This window comes from Emys orbicularis, chromosome 22 (genome assembly GCF_028017835.1).
Source record: "Emys orbicularis isolate rEmyOrb1 chromosome 22, rEmyOrb1.hap1, whole genome shotgun sequence".
NCBI classification, from domain to species: domain Eukaryota; kingdom Metazoa; phylum Chordata; order Testudines; family Emydidae; genus Emys; species Emys orbicularis.
In genome coordinates this window covers 8,432,127-8,445,892 of record NC_088704.1, presented here as the reverse complement: position 1 = coordinate 8,445,892, position 13,766 = coordinate 8,432,127, and the positions used below count along the sequence as shown (strand labels likewise).

Genomic DNA, 13,766 nt, shown 5'->3' with positions numbered 1-13,766 from the left:
AGTGAAAATGAGGATAATGAATATTGGTTAAAATCCTGTTCACTACTGAAGAGTTTGATAGCGTCCCATTGAAGAAGCTGGCTATGCACTGAGCAGATGATTCTTGTGAGAGAGACCTAGAGAGGGAGATTCTTGCTGCGTACTAACTACCCCTGTGTTTTCCTTGGGATTTTTGAATAGAGAATGCCTTCACTGACACAGTAGTCTCTTGATGAATCTGAGATAACCAGCTTATTCACCCCTGTTTATAGTAAGCTTTTTTTTTTTTTTTTTTTTTTTTGGCACATCATATAAAATAACAGATTTGAGAATGTAGAAATTAGCCCTGTCCAGGCATCCTGATGTCTTACAAACTGAAGTTGTAGCAAGATTGTGTCCTTGAGCTGACTTACAGAGAATCATCTTTTAGTTCCTCTGTGCTGAAAGTCTCTATTTCCTGATCTAGTTGAGGATTTCAAAATGCCTAAGTGCCCCTGATCTGGCTTGGTTACCCCTGCATGTCTCCAGTCTACTATCTTGCAGCCCTTTGTTATATACATATATGACTGTCCTGGATTCTGATCACATCATTAAGCTGCTAACCCTGTAATCATCTTTCTGTGAGCAGGTATAAAGCATTCTAACTGTAGGCCTCTGAATTTAATGCCCCAGCTTCTGCTGAGATGAACAGATTCAAGTCATGTTCCTGGCCATTCCACTACTTGGCTGATTTTGTCTGTCTGGCTTCTTGTGTTTGCATTCCCTCTGAGAGTATTATTCGCCTCTGCCTCAGTTGCACCATTGAGTGGGACTGCACTGGGATCTTTGTTTTCTAAAGCACCAAAGAGACCATCCAAATTCTAGGTTTTTCAAAACCTAAAGTCTGATTTGTGCCCGCAAAATTTGTGCGCACAGATACAATTTAAGCAAATAACTTGCTTGTTTTTTGAAGATAGATATTAAAGCCACTGACATGTCATGGAAGCTTATACTTTGAATGTCTCCATCCCTCCAAAGACATTAAAGCCCCTTACCAACATTAATGAATTAAACATAGTCACACCACTGATGGGGCAACTGCAGTACAAAGAGGTTGAGTGAGTGGCCCGAGGCCACACAATAGTCATTAGTAGAGCTAAAAATAGAACCCAGATCACCTGACTCCCATACCCTGCTTTAACCACCAGAAAATGCTCCTTTTTAACATGTTACACAGTCTAGCCCATTTCTGCTTATATACTTCTTTTCTTCTTTCTTCTTGAGACGTTCTCGCCAGAATCAGATTTTTGGTTTAGGAATTAATCTATCCTGCTGCTTATTTGAATTTCTAATCCTCAGTGACATCACAAGTGGCTGCCTAGGAGAGGATTATGATGTCACAAAGAGAGGATTCTAACTTCAGGTTGGGAATAAGGAGTAGGAGCAGATGAGATCTTTAGAAATAAATATCCTGTTTTCATACCGATGTCTTTACTAATAAAGAGGTGAAAATCCCTAGAAAAAATGTCTGTAAAATTAGTTTTTTTCCGTGAGGCATCAACAGCTCTTTAATCCTAAACAGTCTCTTGCTATGAAGAGGATAACAGCTTAAAGTGCATTTCTGGCTACATTACATATATCAATATACAAGCTAAGAAAATGACTCCTAGAACTGCTCTCCATTCATGCTGATTAAAATAGATTTTGAGTTGAGATGGTTGTCTTTGGCTTCTGTGTGTGTGAGTGGGAGGTTACTGTTCTGTTAAATGAATGTTTCTTCCTCTCCTTCCCAGGCCTGCCCGTTGGCACAAAGCCAAAAAAGTACAGCTGACCCCAGGCCAGACAGAGGTGAAGATTGATTTGCCGCTGCCCATTGTGGCTTCAAACTTGATGATTGAATTTGCAGATTTCTATGAGAATTACCAGGCCTCCACAGAAACCCTGCAGTGCCCTCGGTGCAGCGCATCTGTCCCAGCCAACCCTGGGGTGTGTGGGAACTGTGGCGAGAATGTGTACCAGTGCCACAAGTGCAGGTGAGGCTATAATTCCTCCAGCCAGAGCCAGTCATTTGTAGGGCCCTAGCACTGTGTACCATGTCAGATGCTTAGCAAACCGCCTCCTGTTGAATAAAACTGCACATTCATATAGTTTAATCAGAATCAAATAGTCCACAAGTATAAAACAGGCTTTCAGGGATATAATGTGAATGTAGCCAAACAACAGAAACCAAATATAACATCCAAAAAAAGCTACATTAAAAAAAAAAATGTTGCAAAGTCAAGCCCTCCGAAATTAGGAAATGGCGGAATTAAGGTTGCCCAGGGAATCTTAATTTGGTGCCTTTGTTGGTATGCATTATGATATAGACTAATGATCACATACTGTTTTGTTTTTTCCCACATGACCTGTGTCTCAATCATTTCGCAGGATGGATGGTGCTCACTGAATGAGCAGCTAGCTACTCAATGTTTTGTTTTAGCCTCATTGTTCGCAGTCTGGCCACAGGTCTTATTTACTGCCACTGTTCAAACCCTGCTCTGACTATAGAATTATTAATTTCCTTCTCTCTCCCTCAACTCCTTGTCCCGTACCCTCCCCTCCCGGTGGCTCTTTGTCCCGTCTCCTTGTCCAGCCAGTCTGTGTCTCCTCCCAACTCTGAAGGATCCAAGGTGCTTTGCAAATTCTTTAGGAGGGATCCTGTTGGTGTATATATACTGAAATGCTTCCACCTACTGTATAGAAATATGGCAGGCATATAACAGCTCACAGCCACACTACACTACCTTACAGCAGGAGATGAAGACAAAATTTTGTTGTTAAAATGCACCCTATGTGCTTCAAGTGGTCAGGTATTTGTGAGGCTACCAATGGGTATTGTGGCAGCTTGGGTGTTTTAATGCCCATCCATCTCATTTGTGCGAGAGTGTGTGCGTGCACACAGAGAAGTTAAAGCCTTCCCCACTGTCATTCACACACGCACCCCAATAAAACAGTTTTATTGCCCCCTTTAATTCTTCTGATTTGCTTTTCAGATCCATTAATTATGATGAGAAGGATCCTTTCCTCTGCAATGCCTGTGGGTTCTGTAAATACGCTCGCTTTGACTTCATGCTTTATGCCAAGCCTTGCTGTGCAGTGGATCCAATAGAAAATGAAGAGGATCGGAAGAAGGTGAGACTAGTACAAGTAGTTTCACAACACACATAATATCCCTTAGACGTGCCAACAATCTAGTGATGTCGTCAGAGGTGGTATCCCAGCTGGGAGCGTTACGGAGGCAGTGTGCTTGGTGCCTGGAAGGGAGGGGGGAGTATCTTATGTCACTCCTTAGTGGCTAATGCAGGACGTGACATTGATCATGGAGGTAAGTTTGCTTTGGCACTGAGCCTTGTACAGGATCCCCTTCCCATCTCCAGCATTTCAGGGGATGTAAAGCGCAATGTCTCACTTAGAGGTGTCTTGCTGCATCAGGCAGGCAACTCTTTAAAAAAGTAGTAGCCAATGGCTTTCCTTCACTTGGCAAAGCAACCATCCAGTGCCACGTATGTAGCATCCATCGGTTCCATGTATGTAGGGCTCTGTGGTGAGAGGGGTGTTTGATTACAGTATTATTATTTGTTGTTTCTATTAGGGTAGTGCGTAGGAGCCCCAGTCATGGACCAGGGCCCCATTGTGCTAGGTGCTGTACAAGCATAGAACAAAAGGACAGTCTCTGCCCCAAAGCGCTTGCAATCTAAGTATAAGACAAGAGACAACAGAGGGGGGAGTACAAGGAAGCAACGAGCCAATATTGGTCAGCATGGGAGGCAGTGGTATCTGCACACCAGCATCCTAACGAATGTCAAGGTTTTTGTAGCCATCATGGCAAAGGAGAGTTTAAGGAGGTTTCTCAAGGAAGTTAACGAGGTAGCTTCACAGATGTGTATGGCGAACCCCCCCAACTGTGAGGGGCAGCGTGGGAGAAAGCACAAACAATCCTGGTTCTATACTGTTTTCCACATGCACAAATTAAGTTTGTCTAACTAGATATTGTGCGCTTAGGCTCTGACTTGTGGCCATGATGACTTCCAGGAGCCCATATACCGAAAGCCTTGTAGGTAGCACTGCCTCTCAGTCAGAGACACTGAGAGGCAGAAATGATGGACGAATCAACAGCTGTTTCTGCTGGCGGGTGTAATACTATTTAAAGGTGGAATAAAAATCTTCTCTGAATGCAAGTGACATCAATTTTTTGTTTCTTTCTTTCTTCTAAGGCAGTAACAAATATCAACACTCTTCTGGATAAGGCTGACAGAGTGTATCATCAGCTGATGGGACACCGACCGCAGCTGGAAAACCTGCTGTGTAAAGTAAACGAGGCTGCTCCCGAAAAGCCACAGGTAATGTGGGATAGACAAATCCCAGTATAAGGCACAGCTGACCTTAGCCAAGACCAGGCTTAATAAGACACTGGCCTTAATGCTGCATACCAGAAAGCAGCATTATTTCAATCAGGATTGTGATGGAAGGGAATGAAGTGTATGTGTTTTTTCTAGGGCTAGATAGAGTCCTGTGAATCCATAGACTTTGCTCTTAGACTGCCTTTATCTAACCCATCCTCTTCTATAACTGAAACTGTCATTCTGGATTCACACTCCAGGCTTACATGAAGCAGCTTGCCAAGCCAGTTGCGTGTCGGTAAACTAGCCAGTACCGTAGTGTGTGGTCTACAGGTACATGAGTCTCTCTGGTATTTTCCAGAGAGTGTCATTGTGTGTGTTTAGTCTTGCCTGTTTTGAAGAATCTTCCTCTTGCCTGATTAGTATATTACAAAGTTACTGCAGAGAATGGCAAAGGGGCCTCTCCTTTCAAGCAGGTTTTTGTAGTAGAAAGCTTAATGTTTGTATAGTCCTCCCGTGTGACTACTTGTTGCTGTAAACTTGCTGGTTATTTTCCCCTGCTCCCTGTGTTTCAGGAGGACTCCGGTAGCAGTGGTGGGATCAGCTCCTCCTCAGCTAGTGTGAACAGGTACATACTACAGCTAGCGCAGGAGTACTGTGGTGACTGCAAGAATTCTTTTGATGAACTCTCCAAGATCATTCAGGTATGAATATTCACTTAATTGTGAATCTGGGCAACCCAGCGTCCTAAATTGCTTCAAACAATTGATCTAAAAAATGCAAAGCGAGCTGTGGCTGTTCTAAATTGACCCCCGTAGTAACAATAAGGGTTGCACTGCAGAAGAAATGTAGCAGATTTTCAGTGAACTCACGAGCTACCTTTCCTAAACTCTACGACAGCTGTTAATTCTCAGGCACTGCAGACCAAACCCTTAAACAACATAATGCTTGTAATGGGGAGAGCGTTGTCTACTGGTTAGAGGAGGTGCCTGGGAGTCAGGATTCCTCAGTTGTCTTGCTAGTTCTGCCACTGATGTGTGGTGACTTTGTCCAGGTCACTTTGCCTCTCTGCTTTCCCCTTCTGTCAGATGGGGATAAAAATTACCTACCTCGTAAGTGCCGTATGAGGTTTATAAATTACTCGTTTTAAAGTATGTTGAGATCTTTGGATAAAAATGTCTCTATATGAAATATATTAAGTGACCATAACTTGAGACCTGGATAAATTAAAAAATCATGATCATATGCTGCTTCTCCTTTTTCTTCACCATTTTGCATTTAGTTCCATTGAAATATGACATTTAAAAGTTAGTTTAGGAGGGGTTAAATCCTGCACAGTTTTAATTTCTTCTCCTTCTCTTTTGTATGTTTACAGAAAGTTTTTGCTTCTAGAAAGGAGCTCCTGGAATATGATCTCCAGCAGAGAGAGGCAGCAACCAAATCATCCCGAACCACTGTCCAGCCTACATTTACTGCCAGCCAATATCGTGCTTTGTCTGTCTTAGGCTGTGGCCACACATCTTCAACAAAATGCTATGGCTGTGCTTCAGCCGTCACTGAGCACTGCATAACGCTGCTCCGGGCCCTGGCAACCAACTCTGCCATCAGGCACATTCTTGTGTCCCAGGGCCTTATCCGAGAGCTGTTTGATTACAACTTGCGCCGGGGCGCAGCCACGATGCGGGAGGAGGTCCGTCAGCTGATGTGCCTTCTGACCAGGTTAGACTCGGCTCTGCATCTGTTTAGGGCGCTTCATACTTGTTGGTTCCAGTTTTAGTGAGGTAGATGCACTAACAGAAAATCATTTGAAGTAGCCATATAACTAATGACATTGACACCTGCTGTAGTTAACCCAGTTTCACCCAAAGACCAGTTGAGTTCTCCCACTGCAATGTTAACTGTGGCTCAATCACTTTGAGCGCGGATTGGCATTGTAAAGGATTTAGGGCTCGCCCATCCAGCTTTTCCGTAAGCACTCCACTTCAAACAAACATTTCTGTGTTTAACAGCTGAGCTCTGGGAAGCTCTGGACTTGTGGTGGTGTATGTGAGTGTTCACACATACTCCTACTTGTAATAAGATTGTTCCTAGTGGTTTTAGTGGAATGGGAGTTGGACATCCTGAACTCAATTTCTGCCATTTACACGGACTTTCTGTAGGTCAACGTTTTCAAAAGTAGCCACAGTTTTTGAGTGCCTCAGTTTGAGACAGCCTAAACGTGGTTTTTAGAAGGCGCTCAGCGTTTCAGCAGGAGTTTTGGATGCTCAGCACTTCAGAAAATTGGGAACAGGGTCTCCCAAGTTTTTGCATCCTAAATAAATTACTTTGAAAGTTGGACATTAGTATGTCTTCGCCTCCATTTCCTCCTCTGTAGAAGTTGATTTATCAAGTTGTGGTCTTATGTCAGAAAAGTGCTGATTGGACAGGCTTGCTATAAATTTTAGATGAACCAGACTGAAATGAGAGGCGCTTTGTGTATCTGAGAAATGTCTGCAAGCAGTGTTTAATAGCATTTACTTTGCTTCTGAAATCAGAGACAATCCAGAGGCCACACAACAAATGAATGACCTAATCATTGGGAAGGTTTCTGCAGCTCTGAAAGGACACTGGGCAAACCCTGATCTGGTGAGGAACTCCAGTATTTTACTATTTCTCTTCTTTCTCCCCTGCCCCTCTCCAGTGGCCTTTTGATTCTAATAATTGATTTCTGTAAAGTGGTGTTTCCAATCAATCCATAGTCAAGAGGGCATTTCTGTCTTGGTAGGCACTATGGCACGGGCTGGAGTCAAGCATCACACGACGTGATGGTGAGCTAGCTTCTCTGCTCAGCACTGCCAATACATCTCAGTCCTCGCTTTTAGCACTCCATCCTGGGCCTCTCTCAAACAGGTTCCCAGTCATCTCAGATAGAGGCTTTGAGTTGAGATCACCAAAATTAATGTATCTCAAACTCCAGATATTGAAGAAGCAGCAAGGACTGTACTCTGTCCCCGAGCCTTCGTAAAGCTTTGTACATTTTTCCGTTGCAGGCTAGCAGCCTCCAGTATGAAATGTTACTGCTAACAGATTCCATCTCTAAGGAAGATAGCTGCTGGGAGCTGCGTCTGCGCTGTGGTACGTTCAAACAACTAATAAGGGAGTTTAATTTAAAAAGCATGAGTTAGGTGTCTGTGGAAATGGAAAATTCAGTGTAGTAATCCTAGCACAGATGACCTGGTAACTGGGGTCAGTAGTGGGGGAGTCAGCTGTAGGCTTTATGGGGGCAGTATATACAACAGGAGTGCTGGGAGGAGAACATGGAGAGGGTAGAACTAGAGGCAAAGGGAAGTGGGATCTTTTTCCTATCACGGGCATGTTTCTCTCCATGAGAATGTGATAGATCAACCCAGGATATGAGATCTTGCCTTCTGTTGAAGACTCTTGATTTGTGTGTATGGCAATAGTACCTCTTCTAGACTAGACGCAATAAATCGATCCCTGCTGGATTGATCGCTGCCCGCCGATCTGGCGGTTAGTGTAGACATACCCTTAGCCTTACTGCATACTCATTAACGGCATTAATCCCTGTGTCCTCCTTTCAGCTCTCAGCCTCTTCTTGATGGCAGTGAACATTAAAACTCCCGTGGTTGTTGAGAACATCACCCTAATGTGTCTGCGAATTCTACAAAAACTGATCAAACCGCCTGCTCCAACCAGCAAGAAAAACAAGGTACCTCCCTTGACACTTCGGACTGAGCAAAGAGACAGTTAGCTGACTGAAATCTGAGACACAGTAGTGTGTCAGGAAAAAAAATACCATATGTACGGGTTTCCAGTTCCTGGTCACTGCTGCTCTAGAAGCACAAGACCACATGCACTGGAATCCAGTGACGGGTGGATATATCTAAGGGTCTCTCCACTTTCTCCTGCCCAGCTTTAAGATGCATAGAAAGAGGGCCATCAAGGCAATGACTGTTACTTTATACAGGTTCTTACAAGACTTTACCTAGCTTTTTTGAAGCAAGTACGTCTATTGATTTTTATCTCAACCGAACGTTTGTACATGTAGAGCTCTAACAAGTTTTGACAAAAAATGGATCAACTTCTCTGTGTGACCCATTCACAACTGGAGCATGTGTCACGACCCTGGTGTCTGACTTGGATTGTTCGATGTCAGACGTGGGATACGGAACTCCATAGCAGTATCAACCTTTTACATTAGAATAAAGCATCCCCATTTAAATGATAGGTAATCAGTGTCATGGACAAAAAGGGGATGTACACGGATAGCTCAGTATCATTTGCACTGAAGTAAAGTGGTCTAAACTTACATAATTGAAACTAGTGTTCTGATTACATAGAACAAACCTTGCTGGTATAGTTGCCTATCCTCCTGTGGAGAGCTCTGTTTACCTATCCATTGTGCAGGCATGTCTGATTGTTCTGCCATAGGAATAGTTTGTCTCGGGAACAAAATTTGCTTTTTGAGGCTGTCACAGACTTGAGGCTTTCCCTTTGCTTCCTAGGACATCCCAGTCGATGCTCTCACCACTGTTAAACCTTACAGCAATGAGATCCATGCTCAGGCTCAGCTCTGGCTCAAGAGGGACCCCAAAGCATCATATGAGGCCTGGAAAAAGTGCCTCCCTGCTAGAGGTAGAGTCCTGTCCTTTTACATATCTTTTCTAAAGGGAGTGAAATTGTGCAAAGAACATTTGTATGTGTCCAGGTTTGAGTGCTGACCTAGTTAGCGGGTCCTAAAACTGCTGCCTGTCTCCTTCCCTCTTGTTCACAACTGAGATAATCTCTGCACTTCTACTTCAGCTGCAGAATGGGCAGACTCAGTGCTGCCATCTCTGAGGAGCTGCTAGGCCTGTGGCTCGACCCCTGTGGCCGAGAGAGTTCTTGGAATAAAATCAGACATTGGAGGCAATATGGTCTAATGGTGGGAATACAGGGTTGGGCCCCCAGGACTGAGTGCTACTTCAGGCTCTGCCACTGACTAACTTTGTGGCCTTGGGCAAGGCACTTAATCTCTCTCTGCCTCAGTAGGCTGTCTATAGAATGGGTTGATACCACCTCCCTTATAGGGCTGTTGTGATGAATAATTGTCTGTACATCATTAATTCTGAAAACTCCATTCCTTCGTAATATAAACTATAAAATCTCAAGGCTCATGGGCTGAGCAGTTCCCAGTTTACCAATGTGATTATCAATGTACAGTATGATTATAATATGCAGGACTCACCTAGTGTATGGATCTTCTTTACTCTCACTTGGAGGATTCATGCCTCTTTGTTGATTTGGGTATAAAGTGCTATGCACACCTATGTACTATAGAAATAATACATTAATGCAACTTGGGTACTTAAAGGGCCAACTCTGTGCCTTGGTGTCAGCACATTGCAGTAGCATGAGAGGAATTGGAGTTCCGGACTCCTTCAGACCTGACACAGCAGTGCCGCAGAGGCAGTGGGCATATTCTCTGGGAACATCAGGAGGGAAGTACTACAGAAATCCTCACAGCCAACTCGAGAGCAGTACCCAAGGAAGTCATGTGTTGCATTTCTTGGCCAGAAGGAAGGTTGGCCCAGTGGAGGTTTGAAAATGGCAGCGGAAGGGAGCACAGGAGGATTCCCGGTGCTCCTAGAGGGGTTTGGAGGGTTCCAGCAGGAAAAAGAAACAGTGCTACATGGAATCCTCTATTTCCTCAAAGCAGGGGGTTGTATTCACAGGGAAAGGGAACTCTTAAAGCTCCTCTGCACAAGGTGTGTTCATAGGGAATGGGAGCTGACAGTTCCCTTAAGCTGTGTTGATATTGTAGGTACAGAAGCCAATGGGAAAGCTCCCAGCAGAACTGAGCTTCGCCAGCTCTACTTGTCAGAAAAGTATGTCTGGAAATGGAAACAGTTCATGAGCCGACATGGGAAGAGAACCTGCCCTCTGGATCTCAAACTGGGACATAACAACTGGTTGCGACAGGTAAACATCCTGGAGGCATCCAGTGCACAACCCAAGAATTGTGGCATTCTCAATCATTGATGGTTTTTATCTCCCAGCTCTACAACTGGTTATTGGTAGTGTCTCTTCAAGCAAACCAAGAGGTGTCAAAGGAGCTGTGGTTTGGAGACGCTGTGCCCACTGCAACCTTTATGCGAGTGGGGTCCTTGTCGAATAGCTGAAAGAAAAGGGGTGTTGCCCCTTTCAGGACTCCTTTCTAGCAGGTTGGGATTAGGGGGAAAGCTTTCAAGAATGAACAGGAAGGGCAGGAACCAGTTGGAGCTGGGACAGGACAAGGTCTCTACATTGCCCTTCCTGCTGACTGAAAGAGTGGGATGGTATTTATACCCCTACTGACTGACTGGCACACACAACCTCCCCTAGGGCTGGGTCCATGGAAATGCCATTTAAAAACATAACTCCCAGCTTTCTGCCTTCTTTTAAAACTCTCTGGACCTTTGAATGACCTTGTGATCACCACTGACTTTGTCCTGTCCAATCACATCTAAAGGCTTGTCTGCAAAAACGCTTCGTTCCCAGCAAGCTGGGGTGTAAATCTACTCTGTACCAGCCTGCTACACACGAAGTGTCCATGTGGATGCTGCTGCCACGCACCAAAAGTTCTCTAGTGTGCTTTGAGCTACCCTGCTTTGAAACTGTGTAGATTTTTACACCACAGCTTGCTGCAAAGGAAGTGTCCATGTCGACAATCTCTAGGTCTCTGGCATGGCAATACAGAGCACTACTGCTAGGCCACCAGTTGCCCCCATGTTGGTCTCATTTTAGTGACTGTCACTAGTTTACCTATCCACATCCAGTGACATCATGTGTTTTAATTTCCCCACCTTAGGTACTGTTTACTCCTGCAACCCAAGCTGCCAGGCAGGCTGCATGCACTATTGTGGAAGCTCTGGCTACCATCCCCAGCCGGAAGCAGCAGGTCCTCGATCTCCTTACCAGGTATCTCACAAGGTGCTTAGCTTTGTAGCGCCAGAATGAATCACATAATTTGATTTCTCTGATCCCCACTAAAACTTGCACATCACTCCTTTAAGAATTCGCACCACAATTGTTAGAGTACAGCTCCCCTGGGCATTTACTGCTTTACAGGAGCAGCACTTAACACTGATAGAACTGGTATTGGGGAGAAAAAGCACAAATGGGGAAAGGCAGGCTCCTTACAGCTCTTCTCCTACCTTGTTTCCCTACCATCTATCACAGTTACAAGGTGAACCATGCCTGAGATCCCTTTCAGTTCCTCTCAAGTGCTGCACCCCTTAGGTGACAGGCCTAGCTTCCTGATCCTCGCTGTGGGTGGAACCACATAGTCCAGCCACTCTCGGTCTGGGTACTCTGGGCCATTCCCCATCCATGTTAATGTGACCAGCTCAGCTGCGTTGGACACCTGTAGACCCTTTCATTCCTAGGGTCTGTGACTGGGACATTGATAAAAATGACTTAGAAACAGTCTTCAAAACAAAGCATTATTTGTTCTTTTCCCCCAGAGGTACAATGTGCACAGGGCAATGGGTAAAATTGATAAGTCTTGCACCGTAATTGATCCTTGCCAGGTTTTGTAAGTTCCCCTCAGCTAACCCCCATCTCTGGGAGAAACAGACCGTCCTGCTCACAGCATGCTCTCTCTATCTGTGTGTTCCTTTGCCAGCCTGTCAGCTTCCACTGACACTCTCTGGGCAGCCTCTCTGTCCACTCAAGCACCAACCTTTTCTAGTCCTCTAATGGTTTGGTGTTCCCTTTGATCTCTCTCTTCCCAGCCTTGGCAAAACAGCTCTGTCACCAGGGCTGAAGTTGAGGAGTTGCTTCTTCACAGCTATAAAACTGGCTATTGTTTGGAATATTTATTGGGATGTTCCTTATCTAGGCCATTATTTTACCATTCTTATTTGGTTCCTTTAACAACCCCTTTTGAGCTAACTCCCTGGCAAGTAATCCATCATAAACACTCAGAGGCATGCACCATATTTATAAAAAAAAATTATAGCTATTTCCCAGGTTGCTGCACCATCCTTAAGTTCTGAGTGCTTCTTGTCACTAGGAAGCAGTTAACTTCTGTTTCCCTGTGTTAGCTACTTGGATGAGCTGAGCATTGCTGGAGAGTGTGCTGCCGAGTACCTGGCTTTGTATCAGAAACTCATCAAGCCCGCCCACTGGAAGGTCTACCTGGCAGCAAGAGGTGTTCTGCCCTACGTCGGCAACCTCATCACTAAGGTACAGATCTGTAAGAAGGAAGCAAAGTAAATAGTACGAGGAAGCTGGTGCCAACCTTGCCATAGGCGCCGACTCCGTGGGTGCTCCAGGGCTGGAATACCCACAGGGAAAAATTAGTGGGTGCTCTGCACCCACTGGCAGCCAAGCTCCCCTCACCCCCCACCCCACCACCTCCTCCTCTCCCCCCAAACGCATTGCATTCCCGCTCCTCCGCCTACCTCCCCGCGCTTCCCCCCGGCTGCCACCAAACAGCTGTTTGGCGGCGTGCTGGGAGGGAGGGGGAGGAGCGGGAATGTGTCATGCTCAGGGGAGGAGGCGGGGTTGGGGTGGCGATTTGGGGAAGGAGTTGGAATAGGGCAGGGAGGGGCGGAGTTGGGGCGGGGACTTTGGGGAAGGGGTTGGAATGGGGTGGGGCAGGGGTGGGAGGAGGCGGGACAGGGGTGGGGCTGCATGGAAGGGGTGGAGTGGGGGCAGGGGCGGGGGTGGGGGGGGGGTCGAGCACCCAGGAGAAAGTGGGGAAGTCGGCACCTGTGAACCTTGCAGCTCCCCTCAAGCCCCACAATGTCAGTCTCCTCGCCTGGTTTCTGCGCTCTAAGAGCTGCACCCGTTTGCTTTTGTGCATGATTCCGAATTTCTCTTTCCTCCCCATGGGATCAGTTGTATAAGGTTGGTATTTCTGAGCTGACGCCCATCACTATGGGCAGCAATGGCTTATAGTAATTCTTAACCCCAGCTGCTCCGTGCCTCGATGTGAGCTGGCCATTTCCCTTTATTTAAGTATTCCACAGGCAACTGTGCCAAGGAGCAAAAATGTCTGGTACGTTGACTCGGCAGCAGCTCTGTGCCAAAACACCATGTCCTGGCTGACGGACTGAGCGGGCTCAGAGAGCAAATAGTGACCGCAGAGCAGAAGGATTAGGTCTGCTCCAGTTCCTCCAACATGAACTATGGGCTATTGGGAGGGAATGTTTTTACGTTACAGTTTTCAAGTCGTTGGGTGTCAGCAGCCCTTGATACTCAAGTTTATTGCAGTGAAATCCAATCCTAGACCACAGCAAACCCTACTGGAACCTGAAGAGGCTGAATAAAATGTTACAGGCACAGTTATGTACAATGCCCCTGCTGTGCAATGGAGCATACCAGGTGCATCCTGACATCACATCATTCGTATTGAACAATGGCAGCGCAGCGTGTGCGATGATTGACCAACAGAGAGATGTG

General features: G+C 45.7%; 1 protein-coding gene across 1 annotated transcript in view; it reads left to right on the top strand.

The window, feature by feature from the left end:
- The window catches only part of UBR4 (ubiquitin protein ligase E3 component n-recognin 4), a 118,357-nt gene that overhangs the window by 78,971 nt on the left and 25,620 nt on the right, over positions 1 to 13,766 (top strand). The window contains exons 75-86 of the mRNA XM_065421477.1: positions 1,752 to 1,991; positions 2,991 to 3,129; positions 4,212 to 4,337; positions 4,913 to 5,041; positions 5,713 to 6,056; positions 6,872 to 6,962; positions 7,367 to 7,451; positions 7,919 to 8,046; positions 8,843 to 8,972; positions 10,141 to 10,298; positions 11,167 to 11,276; positions 12,404 to 12,545. Coding sequence (XP_065277549.1) covers positions 1,752 to 1,991; positions 2,991 to 3,129; positions 4,212 to 4,337; positions 4,913 to 5,041; positions 5,713 to 6,056; positions 6,872 to 6,962; positions 7,367 to 7,451; positions 7,919 to 8,046; positions 8,843 to 8,972; positions 10,141 to 10,298; positions 11,167 to 11,276; positions 12,404 to 12,545 — 1,822 coding nt within the window. The remainder of the gene's footprint in view (positions 1 to 1,751; positions 1,992 to 2,990; positions 3,130 to 4,211; positions 4,338 to 4,912; positions 5,042 to 5,712; positions 6,057 to 6,871; positions 6,963 to 7,366; positions 7,452 to 7,918; positions 8,047 to 8,842; positions 8,973 to 10,140; positions 10,299 to 11,166; positions 11,277 to 12,403; positions 12,546 to 13,766) is intronic.